Raw genomic sequence first — 22238 nt, forward strand, 5'->3', positions numbered from 1 at the left:
CTTCCTGCCCCTTTCTCCTTTCATTTACTCCTTATCTGCAGATGACCCCAAAAGTGTATTCTCAGGCCTGAGTTCCCCTCCAAGTCCAGATCTATGGATCCAACTGCCTGACTGAATATCTCACAGGTCTTAAAGCCACCTCTTACCTAGCAAGTCCAAATCTGAACTGCTTTTCCCCATTTCAGTGAATAGCCCCCTGATTCATTCTGATACTTAGGCCAAGAGTCTGGGGATCTGCTTCAACAGTCTCCTTCTCTTTAATCAGATATTTGGTCCACCACCAAGTCCTTTGGGGTTTTACTTCCCAAATAGCTATTGAATCCATTTTCTCTCCATCCCCACCCCAATATCCCTGGATAGGTGGTCACTTCCCACCTGGAAGACTGTGACATCCTCTTAACTGGTCTCCCTGCTTCCATGTCAGCCCCTTTTCCACACTGTTGCTGGATAGTCTTTCCACAATGCAAATCCAGTGTGTCACCTTCTTGCTTCAAACCCTTCTGTGACTTCCCATTGCTCTTAAGATCAGGGTGATGACACTCATACAAGACCCTGCAGACCACTCTGCCCCTATGCTTCTTGCTCTCTCCTTCCAGCCACAATGGCCTTCTCCCAGCCCCTTCTTTTCATATACCCCTTCTACCACAGAGACTTTGTACATTCAGGTCCCTCTGCCTGATGTACTTTTCCTTCCCTTGATGAACTCACACTTGCCTTTCTGATCTCAGGGTGGCTTTCTCTCACCTTCCTATCTGGGTCAAATCCCCCTAGAGACTCTTTCTTAGAATCTTGTCTGTCTCCTGTGGCACCTCTATGAATTGTAGTCTTACAATTTTTTTGTGACTATTTGATTAAAATCTCTCTCCTTTATTAGTCTGCAATCCACTTTGCTTATCATGATGTCAACAAAACCTAGGATTCTGCCTGTTATGTAGCAGGCACACAAAAATTCCTTGAGAAAGTAAATGAAATAGTGATGAGTCTCAGATGATAGTGTTTGGGTGCTGGTGATGGTAATGGGGGTGGTTGTTGTTAGTGGTGACAGTGGATGTGAGAAATCGAAGTGGTAGTGGTGTAATGACGGCAGTGGTGTTGGTGGTGGTTGACAGGATGGTGGTGGCAGTGGCAGTGCCCACCTTCCTCTACACACACTCGGCCAGTCGACACGAAGCAGAGTCACACAAAGATGGGGCACTGTCAGAGCTGATCTATTCCAACAGCAGCAGCCCAAAGAGACCACCCTCAGATAATCTAAGAGCTGCCTGACCTTCCCACAGGTGTTGGGATTTCTTTTTCTTCTGACTTAACCTATGCCCATTCAATAATGCCCCTCCCCTCTTTTTACTTACACTAGCTAGGATTGATGTCTGTCCATTGTAACCAGGTAACTTCAATAGAAACAGAAAGGCCAGAGAGCTGGTGAACTGAGACTGAGCCCATTTCTTCTCTCTCTCCTTTGCCAGTTCCTCCTCCTCTCTCTGGCCTCTGACTGTCTTTGGACCTTTCTTCATCTCTGCTCCCTGGGTGATCACACACATTCCCAGCCCTTTAAATGCCATTGTATATGCTGATAAATCTAGATTTTCCATCCTGGTCCCAACCATCATCCTGAGTCCTGACCTTCCTCTTGAGTCCCAGATTACATGTCCTAGAGGTTACTGGGCATCTTTGACTTGGCTGCCTGTTGTGTATGTCTAACTCATCATGCCCCAAACTGAATTTCTGATTTTTCTCCACAAATCTTCAGGCCTCACTCCCACCAGCAGTCTTCCACAATTCAGTGAATGGTAACTACATTTAATCACACCAGAAAATGCGGAGTCACCCTTGATTCATTTCCTTCACCCCGACATCCAATCCACCAGCAGAATTTGGCGGTTTCACCTTCAAAATATATTCTAAAAATTGTACCACCTCCACTACTATCTCTCTCATCAAAGTCACCATACTCTCTCACCTGGAGAGCTTCAGGCTTCTTGTCTCCACTCTTATACCCCAACAGTCTCCTCCACATGGCAGCCAGAAGGATCCCCTGAAAATGTTGTCAGCCTCTCCTTTGCTCCAAACCTTCAAATAGCTTTCCATTTACCCAACAAAGAATATAGCCTATGATCCAGCCCCCTGCTACCTCTTCTAACACTCCTCACTTTATTTAGCTTAAGGCCTTCTTTGCCTTCCAGAGGAGGCTGCTGCTTTGAAGCCTTTGAACTTGTGCTCTCTGCAGGGAATGCTCTTCCTATACCTTCACCTTGCTCGATTTTTCATCTACTTCTGGCTTAGACCAGACTGGTGCAGAGGGCACAGAGAGGAATAATCCCCAGAATGATTCCAGGGTGGCTGGGCTGATAACTGGGTAGCTAGAGAGACTTTCCCTGGGAAGATTAGGGGTCAGCTGTAGGGGGAAAGATGTCAAATCCATGTTCCATATGGTGAGTTAATGGCCTTCTTTGTGGGGCATCCAGGGTGAGGCACCAGGATACAGCCCAGTAAATTCATAGTCTGGAGCCCAAGGTGCAAATAAGACTGGGGAGAGAAAGTTGGCAGAAAGGAGATGGCAGACAGCAGGGTGGTAAATGTCGTGCTTGCCTACTCTCACTACCACTTCAAAATTACAACTATACTACAGAACAGCAATCATTGAGAATCATCTAAAATCTAACTGAACAGAAATCCAATAACTAAGGATATAGAGAATAAAACACCTCTAGACTGGTGGGAGGGGTGGAGACAGAGCAGACTGGTCCCACGCTCATGCATGGCAGGTAAGTATCAGGAAGAATATCTCAGCTGTGGTGGTCCTCCCTGAGGAGCAAGGGGTCCCAGCCCCATACCCTGCTTCCCAGCCCAGGATTCCAGTGCATCTAGCTATGAAAACCAGTGGAGATTGTATCCTGAGTAAGCACCTGCTAGAGTCCCAGGTGCTTACTCACTGATGAACTCATTTGCTCTAAGCTCCAGCACTGGGCAGCAGTTCAAAAGTTCACAGGGACATACAAGGAGTAACTGAACTATCTGGCTTCACGATAAGGGCTGGAGAGGCAGCTTTCTCTCAGACAGAAGTGCTGGCCGAAACTATTGTTCCCTTGATGAGCCCTGCCCCCACCCAACCTACACACACAGATGGGCACCATATCTGAGTATCTATCAACCTGGCTAGCACCATAAGCCTTGCCCTGGTGATTCTCTGAGACCTAGTCCCCAACCCAACTTGTAGGCCCAGCTGAGGCCCTTACAGTGCCTTTTCAACAAATGGCTCATCTTAGCTTATGCTGTGGGCTTTCCTACAATCTCTCACAGGTTCAGAAATGCCAGGCAACCAGAGTCTGGCCTCAGCATAACCTATTCTTATTGCTAAGCAGCCCCAAGACTGGCACTAGTGGCAGCAGGCCTGTTTGCAGCTTAGCCTTTTCCAGGCAACTCCAAGACCAGCACAAAAGGCACATCTGCATATCACTTTAGTGGCTATAATGAGTGGCCCCAGGCAGTGGCTGACCTTGACCTGTACCACAGTTCCACACAAGAGGCCTGAGAACTAACACACTGGTGGCAAGCTTCAGACTGCACAAGAGCACCATCCAACCACCTCTACAAATTATACACTCCATGGGCATACTTGTCAGGCACCAGCTCCCCGCTCAAGAGAACCCTGCTCTGTAGGATCAAATCCTTCAAAACAGCTCCTCCACTGTAGTCACAGCTAGCCCTCACAACCACTAAGCCTGAGGATGTCAATCCCTCCCATCGACATGCTAACACCAATCAAAGCTCAACTACAACAAGAGAGTACACACAACTTATACAAGGGACACACCTGGAGCACCCAGCTAAGGTGACCAGGAAGACAGTGTCACTGGGATCCACAGGACACCTACACGTACAGTCAACGAAGACTGAGAGACTTAGGAGCCCTGCCTAATACTTAGAAACAAACACAGAGAGACAACCAAAGTGGAGAGACAAAGAAACATGTCCCAAATGAAAGATCATAACAAAGCTCCATAAAAAGAACTAAAAATGAAAGTAAGCAATCTACCAGATGCAGAGTTCAAAACACTGGTTATAAAGATACTCAATGAACTTAGGGGAAGAGTGGATGAATTCAGTGAGAACCTTAACAAAGAGATAGAAAACAAAAAATGGAGATAGAAAACATTAAAAGAAACAGTCAGAAATAAGAATACAATAACTAAAATGAAGAATACTTTAAGAGGAATCAACAGTAGATAAGATGGAGCAGAGGATTGAATCATCAGTTTAGAGGATAGGGTAGCATAAAACACCCAATCAGACCAGCAACAAGAAAAAAAATTCAAAAAAATGAGGATAGTGTCAGTGTCCTCTGATACAACATTATGCATACCAACATTAGCACCATGGAGGTACAAGAAGGAGAAGAGAGAGACTAATTGAAAACCTATTTGAAGAAATAAGGATATAAAACTTCTCTAACCTGGTGAAGAAAATAGACAAGACCAGAAAGTGTAGAGAGTCTCTAACAACGTGAACCGAAGAGGCCCACACCAAAAGGTATCATCATTAAAAAGCCAAAGGATAAAGACAAAGAGAGAATCTTAAAAGCAGTAGGAGAAAAACAGCTAGTTACCTACAAGGGAGCTCCCATAAGACTGTCAGCAGATGTTTCAACAGAAACTTTGCAGGCCAGAAGGGATTGATACAAGATATTCAAAGTGATGCAAAGCAAGGAGCTACAACCAAGATCACTCCATCCAGCAAAGCTATCATTTATAATTAAATGACAGTTAAAGAGCTTCCCAGACAAGAAGCTAAAGGAGTTCATCACCACAAAACCATTATTACAAGGAATGTTAAAGGGACTTCTTTAAGAAGAAGTCATCAAAAATATGAATAATAAGATGACAATAATTACATGTCTATCGACAATTAATTTAAATGCTCCAATGAAAAGACATAGGGTGGCTAAATGGATAAGAAAACAAGACTCTTACATATACTGCCTACAAGAGATTCATTTCACATCTAAAGACACACGGAGACTGAAAGTAAATAGATGGAAAAGATATTTTATGAAAAGGGGAATAAAAAAAAAACTGGGGTAGCAATACTTATACCAGACAAAATAGACTTTAAAATAAAGGCCATAACAAGAGGCAAAGAAGTACCTAGTAATTCCAACTTCTGGGTATTTATCTGAAGAAATCCAAGATACTAATTCGAAAAGACAAGTACATCTATATGTTCATTGCAGCATTATTTACAATAGCCAAGATATGAAAGCCATCTAAGTATCCATCAATAGATGAAAGGATAAAGAAGTGATACAATGGAATGATACAGTGGAATATTACCCAGCCATAAAAAAGAATGAAATCTTGCCATCTAAAACAACATGGATGGACCTAGAGATTATCATGCTGAGTAAAATAAGTCAGAGAAAGACAAATATCATATGATTTCTCTCATATGTGGAATCTATCAAGCAGGATGGGCCAATGAGCAAAACAGAAACAAACTCATAGATTCAGAGAACATTTTGATGGTTGCCAGATGGGAAGAGGGTAAGGGATTGAGAAGTACAAATTAGTAGTTATAAAATAGCCATAGGGATGTAAAGTATAGCATAGGGAATATAGTCAATAATACTGTCATAGTTATGTATATGTCAGAGGGGTACTAGATCTATCCAGGAGACCACTTTGTAAGCTATATAAATGTCTAATCACTATGCTGTACACCTGAAACTAATATCATACTGTATGTCAACTAGAATTAAAAAATAAAAAACAAAAACAAACAAAAAACTGGGGATGTCAGACCTCCACGGCTGCTGTGGAGAGTACTGAGATCTGCCAGACCCAGGGGGTCCAGACCTGGCATCACCAACACTTCTGAATCTCCAGCTGAGAGAAGAGCCAACCCATTGGCAGCAGGATCAGCAGCTGAGTTAATGTGAACAGAGATGGTGCTGCTGACACAGCTCATCGAGAAGCACAAATGCGGTGGGCGGTTCCACCAGCCAGACTATCCCAGGCAGCAACCAGCAGGCAATTGGTAAGCCTAATTAATAATTAACTTTTAAGTTAATATTAATTTAAAACAAATATGAGAATCAATCTCTTGCAATAAAGGATTTTGTTTTCCTTTCCTAAAGGGACTCTATTGAAAACCCAGGCTGCAGGACCATGTGGGTGGAAGCCCACCCATGGCACAGCTGTAGGGAGGGCCAGCCCCAGCTCCATCCTCCCCATCCAATACCACAAGGATCTTTGGGATGCCCACCTTGTCTCTTTTAGCCTTGCAGGGAAATGCTTTCTCCACTCAGCAGTCACTGCTAAGCCACTGCTGCTAGGCCTTCTCTGGTTCTGGAGACAGAGCAGAGAGTGTCTCTGCCCCTGAGGCACTGGCCACTCTAATGATGAGGGTGGAAGATATTCGGGAATATTAAGTGGAGAGAGATTGATTCCTGTGGTCTCAAAGGAGAGAGAAACAAAGTGGGGGGACCATGGGCCATAAAAAGATGGCTCCACTTGGCCTTGGTGGAGAAGAGTTGGAAGGATGCTTGGGGTGGGAGCTGCATGGCCAGAGGTGTGGTGGCAAGGAAGCCATGTGGGTATGGTGAGGATTCGAAAGGCAGAGGACTACCTAAGCATCTGGAGAAGATGGCTTGTACATACTCTGTTGCCACCCCAGAACTCCATGACCCCAGAGGTTTCCTGACTGACTGCTCTGGTGACCGCAGGCGTAACCACGGCACCCGGGGGCTCAAGTGGCTGGTGCTGCCAGGTTCCTGCTTTAGTGGTATGACAGCGCAGTGTGGTCGGCGGCCCTGAACCAGTGCTGCTAGTCTCCTATGCCTCCCAGGCCCCAGGAGGGGAGGCCCATTCCACTGGCCACACCCCCAAGCCAGGGAGTGTCATGTTCAGGGATCACAGGGCCAGGCAGCTCTGGCGGGATGAGTGGAGAATGGGGGGCTCATAGATGTCATCTGAGGTCATGCCCAATCTTGGGTGGGCCTCGGACCCCTCTGAGATGCCAATGGACGCTGTGATCAATTCTTTTCTTCAAGCAAAGCCAAACTGCCCCTGTAGACATCCCACAATCTAATGACATCCTAGGACAGCCACCCAGGATCAGCTCTGTGCTGTGATTCTGGGCCTTCCCAGAGCCCCGTGTTCAGCCCATTCACAGGACTCAATGAAGCAGGGGGCTAATGCCTCTGCATGGATAAGATGTTAGGGGTTCTGGGGCAGGCAGCACAGCCTTGGGGAGTAATCTTCTGGGAGCGTCTGGGAGTAATCTTCTGGGAACTTACTTTGACAGATGGAAAAGCAAGTCCCAGGCAGGGGGAAGGACTGACCTGGGGTGTCCGGCTAGTGGGGCTGCACATGTCCTGGATGATAGCTGTCTCCCAACTGTGCGACACACATAGGGGCTGGCCCCAGCCCCACCCTTGTGAGGGCTTCTTTCCTAGTCATGGCTCCCAGCCAGGGCCTCCTGATTTCTTCTCCTTTGTTTTGATCCCAGATGCAGCCTGCCTTCTTCCCACTGGGCTTCCCTTCAGGGCACTGGAGTTGGGGCCGGGTCTTGCTCCAGGGATCCAGGCATTCAAGTTCCCTGTAGGCAAGAGGTCATTGAAGAAGTAGGTGGCCATGAGCTGGCCTCATACCAGCCCCTCTGTCCTGCATTCTCTCTACAGGATCTGTGGTAGGGTGAATAATGGCCCCCAAAGATGTCTATTTCCTAATCCCTGAAACATGTATATTATCTTAGATGGCAAAAGGGACTTTGCAGATGTGATTAAGTTAAGGATGTAAAATGAGGAGATCATCCCAGATCATCAAGGGGGCCCAATGTAATTATAAGAGAGAAGCAAGAGGTTCAGAGTTAGAGATGTTTGGAGATGCAGCATTCCTGGCTCTGAAGATGTAGGATGGGCCACAAGCCAAAGACTGCAGGCAGTCTCTAGGGACACAGAGACAGATTCTCCTGCAGTCTCAAGAAGGAACACAGCCCTGCCAATACCTTAATTCTAGCCTTGTGAGACCTATTTTGTAATTCTGGCTTCCAGAACTGTAAGAGAATAAATGCGAGTTGTTTTAAGCCACTAAGTTTGTGGTGACTTATTATAGCAGCAATAGGAACTAATATAGGCTCCTTCCCTGAGAAATCCTAAAGAAAGTGAAGGCCCTGGATTGCAAAAGAAAGACGTTCTAGAGGCGAGGAGAAATGTGAGCAAAGGCTGGAGGGGGGCCTAGGAGGGTGGCAAGGCCACTGCCCTGACCCTCATCCCAACCACTCAGACAATGAAAAGAGAAAGGGGCATATGATCATGGGAAGCGTTGCCTAGGTGCCAGTACTCTACATACCTTTCCCCCAGCACCAGTGTGAGGGGCCCCATATAGTGGGTAGAAATGCTTTATTTGGCAGATAAGGAAACAAGTGAGGTGACTTGCCCAAGGTTGGACCCTTATCTGTCTGATTCCAAACCCCATCCCTCCTACCAGAGCCAGGTGCCAATCTCACCTATGGCTGGAGGTCTGTGCGGCCCCCTCCACAGCCCCCAAGGGGAGCATCCCCAAACTGTCCACTTGAGTTGTTACAGGCCTGGTGACAGAAGTAGCCCAACTGAGATAGAGCTGAGGCCTCCACTTCCACCAGACTCTCAGGCTGCTGGGCATCTATCTTCAGGAGAGAAGACCCAGCTGGAGACAGCAGGAGACTGGTTGTCTAGTGACCTGGGATCTGACCATACTCCTCTACTTCCTGGCTGGTGAGGCTCAGCAACTCCATTCTACTACGAGACCTCAGCTTAACTTCTGTTCGATGTGGTGACAAGTAGGATAGCCACTGTCCACAACATGCTGTTATGTAGACAAGCCAGAAGCATCACGACACGTGTGGAATAAATCCTGTTTTGTTTAGAAAGGAGAAATATGTACATGCATAGTACAGTTTTCCAAAATGTTGACTAGGACCCATAGCAAACTGCAACCAGTGAAACTTCTGGGGAGCCAAGTGTTGAGTGTATCTATGGAGGTATTTTTATTTTATATTCTATACATTCTAAATGTTACAATAAACATGAGCTGTGAAATAAATTTCAAATTTGTTACACAAACTTGTCCATACAGAATTGCCATGTATGTAAAAGGTGGTGGAAACCTTCAAGGTTTTTTCCAAATGCTGCTTCTCACTTCCTCCAGCCTCCGGGTGGGGCCAGCCTCGTCTGCAAACACTCACAGCCGAGCCACCCACCGAGCCACCCACCGTGGGTGGAAACACCTGCCCACCTGGGTCGAGAGAGATCAGAACAAGTCCAAGCAATAAATAGAAGCCCAACAGAAGGACCAATACTGTATAATTCCACTTATATGAGGCCCCTAGAGGAGTCAAATTTATAGAAACAGAAAGTATAATGGTGGTCTCCAGGGGCTGGGGGAAGGAGAATGGTAGTTAGTGCTTAATGGGGATGGAGTTTCAATTTGGGAAGATGAAAAAAGTTCTGGAGATAAACAGTGGTGATAATTTCTCAACAATGTGATTGTACTTAATTCAGTGAAATGAACACCTAAAAATGGTTAAAATTGTAAATTCTATGTTGCATGTGTGTTTGAGCCCTTGAATTGGCTCCATCTCTAAATGGTGACCCTATGGATGAGTGATGTCGACGATGTCCTGTCCTCAACAACCCTGCTCAGCTCCCATAAATGCATGCCCAGGACTTCTCTTATGGAACCAATGCATCTCACATTTGGTCTTCCTCTCTTCCTGCTGCCTTCCATTTTCCCCAGCATCACTGTTTTCCAAAGACTCCTGGCTTCTCATGATGTGCTTGAAGTAGGACTGCTTCAGTTTTGTCATTTTTGCCTCCAGTGCTTTCTCAGGCTTAATTTGCTCTAGGGCTCACTTGTTCATCTTTTTGGAGGCTCCAGGTATCCTTAGCAGTCTCCTCCAACACCACATTCCAGATGAATCCATTTTCTTCCTATTAGTTTTCTTCACAGTCCAACTTTCGCATCTGCACATAGTAATTGGGATGTGGATGATCTTAGCCTTGGTTTCTAATGATACATCTTTGCCCTTGGTGATCTTTCCTAATTCTTCCATTGCTGCCCTTTCATGTGTATTTCATATGTGTGTTATTGTTATTTATATTTAACCACTATCAATTAATCTCCTATTGCAGATAAAAGAGGCAGGTGGGAAGTAGAGAAAGATGAAGCTGAGAGGCTGGGGTCTTGGCAGGTGTTGGGACTTAGTGGTGGGTCTTTGAGAGGAGTTTGGAGGTTTTCACCTGAGGGCATAGTAGGAAGTTCCAATTTGTCTAAAGGTAGAGGTTATTTTAATATTTTCCCATGAGCCACTTTAGAAAGTTTTGTCTTTGGACTACTAGCAATGAATGACTCTAGAACAAATTAGAAATGATCACAGCCCTCAGTGAGAAATAAAGTGCTTGTTTTTTCTGAGGACTGGAGCTAGGGAGTGACAAGGTCAGAGGAACATTCAGACTGCCTCTGGGGAGCTGCTTCCAGCTGAGTGGTGCTGGCAGCCCAGAGCCCAGGGAGGAGGCTGCAGGCAGTGGTCAGGCATCTGGACTCCACGGTGGAAATTCCCTGGGTCCTCGTGAGTTGCCTGGGGGGTGGCCAGAAGAATCCAGCACACAGTAAGTGTACAGATCTGAAGTCTGAGCCTACTGCCACCAGGGTGGACATGTCAGCATTCCTAAGCCCCTAAGTGTACCACCTTCTGAAATGAGCACTGGACAGCAGTGACCAGCACTCACCTCTGTTGGCCCGATGCAGAGGCAGGACCAGACAATGGGGAACAGCATGGGTAGGGTAATCATGGAGCCCATACAAGTAGCTTGCCAGGGGGTGGTAGTTGTGAGGTGCCACCAGAAGCAGTGGTCTTAAAATTGCTAAGCCAGTGCTCCCTCCCCCCATCTGGCTGGGACAGGACAGCATCTGCAAAGGCTCACAGACCAACTGTGGGGTGGGCTTTGGCTGTGAAGGCAGAGCCACGGTGCCTTGAGAATAGGACTGAGGCAGGCCAGGCTTTGAGGTTGGGAAAAGTGGGGCATGGATAGTGGGGGCCGGCAGAGCAGAGCTCTGACATCCTGTCTTGGCACCTTCCAAGGCCTGGTACACAAGAGGTGATGGATAAATATTTGTTACAGTGGGACTTTTTCCAAGTTCCTGCCCTGTAAAATGGCCAGGGCTAAATGGAGGCATGGGTGATGTGTGGTGGACAAAGCACGCAATAGGTACTCAGCACCTCCCCTTTATCTGCAAGATGAGGCCATTATTGAGTTGGCAAGTTCTGATGATGTGATTGTCCTAAAAGCCAAATCAAGGGTGCAGTGCAGGCAGCTGTTTGGTAGAGGCAGCTAGTGTCCCAACTCCAAGCTGAGCTTGGGACCCTGCCTGCCCAGGGAGAGACCCTCAGGTCTGTGACCCTATCATGCAGAGGGGCCAGTCTGGGGAGGTCTGAATGTCTCTCCCAAGGCCCTGTCCCAGTAGGAGTGCCGCTGTTGGAGGCCATGGCTCAGGGAGAACTCTGGAGCCAGTGTGAGGGCCTGTGGCCAAGAGAGTAGTAGGCAGATGAGGCACCCCCCTCGCACCTCTGTTGTTCCCACTGGACTGGCTTGGAGACTGTGCTTGACACCCATTCTGCAGCTGTCTCCCATTGTCTCTTTGTCTCTCTGTGTCTCTCCACATTCGAGCATGCTCAAATTGTCTCCCTGGGCCCTCTCATCTCTGTGCCCTCATGTTTCTGTGTCCCTGCCTCTCTTTCTGAGTCTCTACTTTCTTCCACGTCTCTCCCTGTTCCCCCATCATCCTGCCTATCCCCACCCTGCCCATGCAGCCCTCTCCAGCCCACTCCTGTGCCCTTATCTGGGTCCAACCCCTGCACACTTGCTGGGAGCCCATCCCCATGGCAACAGGGCAGATGGCTTGGAGTAGCCTGAGTAGCCAACCGCCCTCCCTTCCACCACAGCTCAATCTGTCTTTGAAATTAAATCAGCTGCGATAACATCAACTGGCCAGAGGGAGGAAAGGCAGGCAGAAGGCTGCCTGAACTCCATCCACCCTGCTCCAGGCCGAGGGTGCAAAGGGGAGAGGGTGAAGAAGGCAGAACTGGACTGTCTTTCAATGTTGTGTTACCTTGACTAAGTCTCTCTGAGCCTCAGTTTCCTCATCTGTAAAATGGAGTCATATAGCCATCCCTCTTTCTTGGAGCCAGTGCAAGTCTCTGGGAGAGTGTGCTGGCAAAGTGTTTTGTAGGACCAAGAACATTGCCACCCCTACAGTCCAAGCAGAACCTGGATCCTAGAGGAAAACTCCACAATGGGGGCAACATTGTCCAGCCAGGTCTCAGGGGTCAGGGCATTTGCTCAGGCCACTTGCACTGGAGAAGTGCAGACTTAGCCCCCTGCCTGCTCTGTGAGCCAGGGTGTACCCTCCTTGGGCTTTGGAACCCTCACTTGTAAAATGCCCCAGTGTCTTGAATTCTAGGGCTTTCTGGACACACTAGAGCACAATTTTGTCCACCCAGAAATGGGGAGACTACTCCCTTTCCACAGGATTTGGGTCCCTTTAGACATCCAGGGGCTCTGGTGGATGTGGGGACCCAGGACTGGTGGATGGAGAAGGTGGGACCCTGTCTTAGTCATAGGCCTCCCTGAGGAAGGGACATCTTAGGCAAGATGAGATTCTTAAGAGTTAGCTGGGTGGGGTTGACAGGGATGAGTGTTTCAGGCAGTAGAGTCAGTATGTGCAAAAGTTCTAAGGCAGGAAGGAGGTGGGGAGAGGCTGCAGCATGGAGAGTGAGAGGGAGAGTAGGCAGATGAGCAAAGACCTGAAGGGAGGCAGGGGAGAGAGGGACTGCATGAAGATCTACAAAGAAAACTCCAGAAAGAGGGCACAACCCAAGCAAACGCCCTAAGTCAGAAGTGTGCCAGGTGTGTATGTAGGACAGTGAGAAGGCTGGTGAGGCTGGAGCAGATGATAGGGGAAACCAGGGAGGTCATGGGGCCAGATGATGCAGGGCTTTGTGGACCACTGTAAGGACTTTGGATTTGACTTTGAGTGTTTTGCAAAACTTTTAGGTTTTCATGAAATCCTTCTGGCTGCTGAGATGAGAATAGGATGAAAGAGGAGAAGGGATCAGGCAGGGAGGAGGCTGGTGCAATGTCTAGGTGCCCATTTGGGGCAGGCTCCATGCTGGAGCTGGGCTAGCAGAGGGACCATGACATATAACCCCTACCCTCTAGGCATTCCTGAATGGGAAGCAGGATCATGCTGTGCCCAACCAGCAGGTCCCCGAGCCAGGGTGTGGGTGCTAGGTTGTGGGAGCTCTGTGGAGGGCCACTGGGTTTTCTAACTGCTGCAGTGCCAGCATCCTGCACAGGCCAGGGAAGTTGCCATCAACAGAATGGTCTGTTTTGGTGTGCCTTGGTAAGGCAGCCCCAAGGAGATGACACAGAGTGAGGCTTCCAAAAATGAATTTAATAGGCCAAAAGGAGGTGAGACGTGTGGCCCAAGGAAGGGGAACAGCATGCACAAGACGTGGACATCGAAAGGGCCTGGAGAAGATGGTGCCCGTGGGGCAGGTGAAATGTGGTGCTGGGAAGGCATCAGGGGCCTGAGTGCTTGTTTGGGAAGTTACACTTTATCTTGGGTGTGCAGCCCTAATTGTTCCTCGGTCTTTCTGGGCTTCATTTCTCCACCTGTCAAATGGGGCTAAAGGTTGTGACAAGGATTTAGTGAGGTAGTTGAGGACATGTCAGATACATCAGCTGGGTACATCAGCTGCCACGTTCGGTAGCCATGGGAGGAGTTGGAGCAGGGGAATTCTCTGCTGGTCTGTACTAGAGAGGGAAGGCCCCAGCTTCGGGTGCAAGGCTTGGTGAAAGGAAGGCAGCATAGAAAATAAGCCCTGGCCCTGAGGTGCTTGGGGTGTCCAGGAACACCAGTGCCTTAGAAGCACCCAGATCTCTGCTGTGCACCCAGTCTTTGGAACACACAACTGTCTGGGCGGCTGAGCCATAATTGGATTTTACTAGCAGCTGTCAGAGCTAAGCAGGCCCACCTGATGCAGCCATGCTGGCCAGCAATTGGTGAAATTAGCAAGTCAGCAGGGGCAAAGGTCAGGTGGTTAATGCTGTAGCAGGGGGCTTTGATGAAGTTAGTCCCACTGCAGAAATGGGAACTGGGGTTTGGCCTTCTGTGTTTCTTGGGGCTCCCTTGCCACTTGAGTAATGTGGTTAGGGGACCTCCAGCTGCCAGCTTGTCCCAGGGGCTCCTGGAGGCAGGACCTAGGGAGCCAGAGCGTGGAGGTACAGCTGAGCAGCGAGGTCATCTACTGTGTCCTCCTGGACAGGACACTTGCAGTACCTGAAGGGCTTTGCAACCCCTAGAGATTTGGGAGTGATGCCCCTTGGCTTCCTAGAAGGCTTTGACAAGCTCTTCTGGGGAAATCAGAACCCAGGCCCACATGTAGGTTTTTTGTGCCCCCACCATGGGTGCTCCTCATCCCAGCTCCACATCTGGAAATGGGGATGAGTTTCTCCCCCAGGTCTGTCCATGATCAGGCTCCACCCTCCCCAGAGGTTCAAGGCCTCCTAGCATCTTCTCCCATCATGGCCCCCAGAGGTTATCCTCTGAGCACACTCTTTGGTTCTTGCTGTTCCCTGGAATAGTCTGCTTCCACCTTCACTTCATATTACTTATTGGACACCTACTACATGCCAGGCAATGGGCTAGGAGCTGAGATGCATGGCTGAGCACAATTTAATCGGGTCCCAGCCCAGCAGCACTCCCAACACCTTTCTCGGCCGTGTCCACGCTCCCCTCTTTCCAGCCTGGGAATGAGAGACCCTGTCACTAATCAACCTTGAACATGAAACCTGGAATCACTTTTTCTAACTTTATTTCAGCCCTCAAGAAACAAGGAATTATCAGCATACTAATCCTTCTCTCTCTCTCTCTCTCTCTCTCTCTCAATCTCTCTCTCTCTCTCTCTCACACACACACACACACACACACACACACCCTACTTTTAGCTGTTACTGAAAATATTATTATTATTTTAAAGAAAAATCCTTCGGAGTCAAAAATTTGGATGAAATTCTGGCTCAGACATTTGCAAGCTGTGGGCCTCTCTCTTCTCCATGCCTTGGTTTCCTGTTGGAAACTGAATAACATGGGTCAATGACTTCCCAGGATGGCGTCTCCAACCTTCTCCCACTCTAGCCAACATCTCTGGACCCACCCCAGGCTGCTCCTGCCCCCCTACCAGGGCAAGGACTGGAGCTGAACACAAAGTAGGATCAGAAGATCTGACCAGAAGAGCTGTCCTCTCCCTGAGGGCACATGAGACTTCCTAGGCACTTTCTCATTAACACTTCTGGTCACACAAAGCTTGGGGCCCATCCACTGCTGAAACAGCGCGATCTTGCCAGCCTGAATGCCTTCTTCTCTTTAAAGCAGAATTATTCACTCCAGTTCGCAGGGTTATGCATCTTCTCATTTCTAATTGGGGCAACAGCTCTGGATCTGCTCCCCTCCCAGCTGAGTGTGTCAGAAAATGTGAGACCTGTGCCTTTTGTGGCTGCTTCAAAGCTTTGGTGCCAACATTGAAGACGCAGTGCTGAGGACAGAGCACTGTGGCCCAAGTGTAGAGACTTCACCCAGGTTCATAGACAAACGTACATAAGCATGCCTGCACAAACATCTTACAATGCCCTGAGCTAGGTGTTGGGGATCAGCATTAAGAAATTAGAGCTCCTATTTATAAGGAGTTCACAGTCTCCTGGGGCTGCAGACTATAATCAAACCATTCGTAAATTCTCCGTTACTGCATATACACAGAGAGAAAGGTGTACATAGCACCCACACATGCGACCCTTGGGCTACAGACCCCCGCCCCATGTAAGGGCTTTTGGGAGTCATTTAGGAAATTATACAAGTCCTAAGAACACCTACAAGGGGTTCTCACGTGGATCCATGGTCTTATCTGCCCACAGTAGCTCTGTGTACCCATGAACTTCCTCTCCTGTAGCCCCCTGCCTACAGCTGACTAAACTGCTCAAAGGATGTCCTCCACTGCCTCTGCTAGAGCATCATGCCCAGAGCCTACCTTGACTCTGAAGGCTGCCCACCCTCAGAGCCCAGCAGCGAGCACCACAGAGGCAGGCAGGAGCCTCCATCTTAAAGTGTCTCTGGGGCTTGAGCAGGCCCAATTCTTGTCTCCCATTGCCTGCTCCAACACCCACTTCCTCTCAATGGTGGGCCCCACTTTGGCCTGCCTAGGATCACCACACATCCCACAACACCCAATACTCACACATCACGCCCTCACACACATCACACCTCCACCACACCATATCATGCACCTCACCACACACACACCGCACCCCCACACAACCACACACACCACACAGCATACACAGCACATCACCCCCCCCCACACACACACACACACATCCAGGAACATTCATTCTTCCAACAAATATGTACCCTGCCCCTGTGGACATAACAAATAGACAAAGTAGGTGTAGGCCCTGCTCCCTTGGACCTCAGTTTGCTTGAGGTTGCATCCATCTCTCAAATAGTCACATAGATGAATACATAAGGGCCAGGGAGAAACAAGCTGGGGGCTGTGAGAAAGCAGAGCAGGTGTGTGGGGAGCTAATTCAGAACTAGGGTAGCAGGGAAGGACTCCTTGAAGAAGTTACGTTTGAGCAAAGGCCTCAAGATAAGTGGGTGTTCACTAGGAGAGAGGCACATATGAAGGCCCTGAGGCTCTCAGGTGTTTGGTACAGTGGAGGAACAGAGGGGAGGCCAACATGGCTGCAGCTCAGAGAGTGAGGGTTGTGGGGAGGTGAGGCCAGGAAAGTGGGCAGTGTAAGGTAACCGGGGCCTTATGGTGAGGCTGAGGTCTGAGGTTTTTATTCCTAGAACAGAGAGAGCACTGAAAGTTTAAAGCAAGGCAGGTAATATGATGCAACATAGGTTTTGGTGCCACAATCACACAAAGAATCACTGCCAGGTTCAGGGGCTAAAAGTTGAAGCCAAAAACCTATGAGAATAACATGGCCGCACGGGAGCCAAAGGTGGGCGTGGAGGCATGGGGTTGGATTGAGGTAGAATGATGGTCATGGCATTTGTCAACCCAGATGACACAGACAAGAGATTATAAGTTGCCTACAGAACCACCCTTATGCTCCCCACTAATGCAACCAGATTTGGGAGGCAGCACCCACATGCCTGGAGGCACAGACACCTCTGCGTGTCTACTCTTGCCCAGCCAGCACCATGCAGGTCCACCAAGATGCCCACCACCCCCTATAGCTGAGCCAAATGTTTCCATGAACTCACTTGGCACATTTATTAACCATCAGCCTGCGGTTGTGGCCAGGCGGCAGATGCAGGGCCCGAGTGGCCATGCTTACTTGTTGTCCACCCGTTTGAGCTGCTCCTTGCCATTGATGGTCACTGACTTGAGCTGCCCATCCTCTTCCACCTCCACACGCTCCTGCCCATTCTCCACGATGCGCTTGGTGGTGACCTTGTGTCCATTGACCATCTCAGTGGACGACATCACCGACTTGAACCCCGAGCTGCCAGAGCCAGAGCCCCCAAAGGAGGTGGACGAGAAGGTGGTACGGCTGGCGCCCCCACCACGGCCCAGTGTGTCAAAGGCTGAGAAGGCCTCCATGAAGGCTGGGAACTCACCAAAACCAGCCGAGAAGGCACCCCTCAGGCCGTGGCCTCGGCCAACACGGTCACTGTTGAAGGGGGTGTCCCAGAAGTCAAAGGAGAAGGGGTCTAGGCCACCAAAAAACTCACGAAAGATGTCCTCGGGGTTCCGGAAAGTGTAGCCGGTGTCAAATGGGCTGTTGTAGGGGGTGCTGGCCCCGCCACCAGCCCGCCAGCTGTCACAGCCTGCCCGGTCATACACAGAACGCTTCTTGGAGTCAGATAGGACCTCGTAGGCCTCAGACACCTGCTTAAACTTCTTCTCAGCCTCCTCCTTGTTGTCAGGGTTCTTATCGGGGTGCCAGCGCAAGGCCAGCTTGCGGTAGGCCTTCTTGATGTCCTCTGGGGAGGCGCTTGACTGTACCCCCAGCACTTCATAATAGTTAGCCATGCCGAGGGGGGAGCAGCAGCAGAGGTGGGTGAGAGGGTGAAGTGGGCTCTGGGGCCCAGGTGATTGGGATAGGCGTGGAAGAGGCAGCAGGTGGTGTGGGTCCCTCAGCAGGGGACTTGCTGGACTCTGCTGGCTTTGGGCGTGGCTCTGCCCGGTGAGTTTACCTTTTCATAGTACCAGCTCTCAGGGACAGGTGGGCACTTCTACTGAGAGAGGGGTGGGGGGAGGGGAGGGACACTGCCACAGTGGGGCCAGGCCAAGGCAGACCACCCTACAGAGCTAAGGCCAGGCCCTTTATGACATCAGCCCCTGGGTGGGGCACACCCACCCCCAGCTCTGGACTGCACAGTGCCAGGCCCGTTGGCTTGCCCCTGTGAGCAAGGTGGGCCACCACAGTGGAGCTGGGTCACAGTGAGCCTCACGGTCAGCCACAGGACCCTGGCCCAGGTGCGTAACGAAGGTTAATGAGGGTAGTCAGGGGAGGGGAGTGAGGGCTTCCTGATATATGTCCACTTAGCCCAATGGCTGGGTTGTTGGTATGGAATGAGAGGGCCCAAGGTGGGGAGTCAGGCAGGTAGAGGCAGTAGTTCATTCTTCTTGTGGCCCATTATCCCATCAGATTCTCAGACATAAGCCTCACAAAGTCAGAGATGTTTGTCAGCATCTAGGGCAGTGTCTGGCGACCAGTTCAACTTATTGATTGAATGAAGTTCAGAGACACACAGCAATGTACTCAAGGTCACACAGCAAGTCAGTGAGAGAGAGGCAGATGCAAACCCAGGGTTGTCTAAGGCTGTAGTGGACAGAAAATTAAAAGAAGCATTCCACTCAATTCTGGAAAGAAAAATAAGGTTTAAAAATAAATATAGATTAGTGAGTATAATAGTTTGAACATGTCCCTGTCCTAATGGCCAGAATATGTGAATGTGACCTTATTGGGAAAGGATCTTTGCAGATGTAATTAAATTAGGGATCTCAAGATGAGATCATCCTGGATTATATGGGTTGGTCCTGAATCCAATGACAAGTTCCCTTATTGAAGACTCACAGAGAGACACACTGAGAGAAGAAAAGGCGATGAGAAGATAGAGGAAGAAATTGGGGCAATGCAGTGCGAGGAAAGGCAACAATCACCAGGAGCTGGAAGGGGCAACGACAAATCCTTCCTCAGAGACTCTGGAAGGACTGCATCCCTGGTACACAGTCAGTAACTGTATACATGTGGTCATGATGACAGTGACTCTGCTGAAGCTGGTGTGAGTTGTGGTTGGGGGCACGGTGATAATGGTGATGATACAGGTGATGGTGCGATGTCATAGATGGAGTTGGACGTGATAATGATAGTGATGATGATGGTGGTGGAGTCAGAGGTAATGGTGAGATATGGTAGTGGTGGTGGTGGTGATAGAGGAAATGATGATGGTGATGAGGAAGGTGGTGGTATGGTGAAACTGGTTAAGGTGGAGATGGTGGTGGCACAGTGGTGGTGATAGTAATGGCAGTGGTAATAACGGTCGTGTTAATGGAGATATCGGTTGAGGTGAAGATGATGGTGGTGATGGTGGTGGTAATGGTGATGACAATGTGTATATTGGTTGTCATGGTAATATGAATATTGGTTGACATGGATATGGTGTTAACAGTGATAGTAACGAAACAGGTAGTGGAGATGGTGATAATGATGGAGGAAATGTCAGAGATGTGATGATGATTGTAGTGATGGAAGTGGTGATGATGATCATAATGATGTTGGCGATGCTAGTAATAGTGATGGTAATCATGGTCATAATGGTGATCTTAGTAGTGGTGATACTGGTTAAGGTAATAAAGTTGATGTCAGACATAGGATGTGATGGGGGTGTGGTGTAATAATAGTGATGTGGTGTGATGTGATGGTGATACTGGTTGAGGTGGAGATGGTCATAGTGATGGTGATGGAAATAGTGATGATGGAGGTTTGGATGATGGCGTGTTTATGGTGATGGAGATGGGGTTTGTGATACTGGTGAGAGGGTTGATGACAATAGCATCACTACAAGTGAAACTTGAGGATACCATAACAGTGTAATCAAGACAGTGTGTGAGTGGTTACAACAATGTTAGTAGACAAGGGACCCAGGATAATGAGGTGCCCAAGAATCCTACAGGTACTTCCCCTGACACAGACTCCCCTCTCCTCACTTTGCCTGAGACTCTCACCTCCTCTGTCCTCCTAGGGAAGAAATTTCTTTTAGCTCCTGCTATTCCAGAGACTTTTAGCAAGTTCTGTGCTCTGCTCCACACCCAGACCCTTATTTTCAGGCTGAAGCCCACCTTGGGATAGGTCTGTAGGAGGCAAATGTCATGGAGACAGGGCTGGAGACTCCCATCATATCCCCTGGGTTAGAGCTGTCCCAGAGCACACCTCCTTATTGCTGAAAGTGTTCTAAAGATGGAGAGTTCTCTGTAGTTTCCCAGGGTGACAATGGGGCAAGCTCCCCATAAAGGAAGATATGGAACCTAGCAACAGTATGCAGAGGTGATTTCTCCTTCTGCAAAGATAAATGAATAGGGAAGAGTGGGCATGAGCATTAGCTCAAGCCTCCACACTCTTGACTCTCACAGGCTGATTGATCACTTTCCCTCTCTGAGCCTCTCTGTTCTTATTTGTCAGTGAGTTGGTTAAACTCTTCCCTTTCAGGGCTTTCTCCCCTCTGGGGAGCCAATCTAGTCTTCCTGACCTCTGACCTCTGATATCCTGTCTCAGGTCCACCCTAACCCCAGCCCCCTGAGCCATAGCCTGGGAAGAGAGAGAGGACCTTGAGTGACCAGGTGATCTCAGGCAGAGCCTGACCCAGTGCACAGGGAGGCCCAGAGAGGTCAGAGCACAACCAAGGCCACACAGCAGTCCCAAGAACCCTCCCAGGGTGAGCTGATGGAGGCCAATTAGGCAACCGATTGGTATTCTGAGCAGCTAGAGGCCCCTCTCTGTCTCTGTAATTAATGGAGTGGCTTTTAAAAAGGATTCTAATCACCCCGATTCCTATCTGCTTATCACTAGCGTTCCTAATTAGATGATCCTGGCAGTCACTTGGCTAATTTTCTTCAGCCCCATGCAGCATTGCCCAGCCTGGGGCAGCCCATCTCATCCCCACATCCACCCCAGCCCAGACAGATGGGCAGTTCAGGCCTTCTCTCCCCTCAGGGCCCCTGGTTCTCTAACTGCATTACCTTCAGAATGGATGGGCGACAGCAATGGATGGATGGGTCACTGGATAGACAGTGACAGGTAAGTGAAGGGACTGAATGAACAGCTATGAGGGTGCATGGATAGATGAACAGACATATTGTGAGGTTAAGAGCTTGGCCTATCAAGTCAGACAGCTCTGCCATTTACTAGCTGTGTGTTCTCAATGGGGTCACTTAATCTCTCTGTGCCAGTTTCCTCATCTCGTGGAGGTCGTATTTTCCTCACATGGTTGCTGTGAGGACAGCTTAGAACAGAGAAAGTCTTTTGCATATGTACTTGCTAGCATAATGATAACAATGTTGATAACAGTGCATAGAAGGATGGCTGAAAAGACAGATTGACAGATGAGGGAAGGGAAGGAGTGGTAGATAGACAGGTCCATGGAAGAATGAGTATGAGGGAAGATCGACATACAAATTGATGGGCTTATGGGAAGGTGGTGGGCGACTAAACAGGTGGAAGGAACTATGAATGTTCAATGTCAGACAGGGAAGCACGGGAAGTAGGGGGCAACTGCTTTCCTCTAGAGGCAACAGGATGATTTCAGCTCAGGTGTCAACACAGACCTGGCTCAGACCTGCTTTCCCCCTTAGGACCTCCAGGAAAACTTGCTGCTCAACACTCCCAGCCAGTGTTGACGGGCTCCCACTCGGTCCTTGCAATTTTTTCCTCCCCATCTTGATCTAGGTAATGCCCTTCTTGGTGAAAGCCCCTGTGGTCTCTGGAGGCTCAGATCAAGTCTCAAGCAAAAGCGTCATTTGTGGAATCCCATCTGAGCTCCAAAGTGCACCAGCCTGTTAGGACAGACATTCTCCCCTCCCCTCCCATAGTGCCCTAGACCCCAGCCCATCCCTGTACAGAGTGACCCTGGACAGGA

General features: G+C 49.0%; 1 protein-coding gene across 1 annotated transcript; it reads right to left on the reverse strand.

The window, feature by feature from the left end:
* Window positions 1-17393: 17393 nt before the first annotated feature.
* On the reverse strand, window positions 17394-18135 carry DNAJB8 (DnaJ heat shock protein family (Hsp40) member B8). The gene has a single exon (XM_016132241.2). It carries the CDS (start codon window positions 18130-18132, stop codon window positions 17431-17433), a length of 702 nt encoding a protein of 233 aa, XP_015987727.1. The 5' UTR covers window positions 18133-18135; the 3' UTR covers window positions 17394-17430.
* Window positions 18136-22238: the final 4103 nt, after the last annotated feature.

Source organism: Rousettus aegyptiacus, unplaced genomic scaffold (assembly GCF_014176215.1).
Source record: "Rousettus aegyptiacus isolate mRouAeg1 unplaced genomic scaffold, mRouAeg1.p scaffold_m13_p_12, whole genome shotgun sequence".
In the NCBI taxonomy this organism is placed as follows: Eukaryota; Metazoa; Chordata; class Mammalia; order Chiroptera; family Pteropodidae; genus Rousettus; species Rousettus aegyptiacus.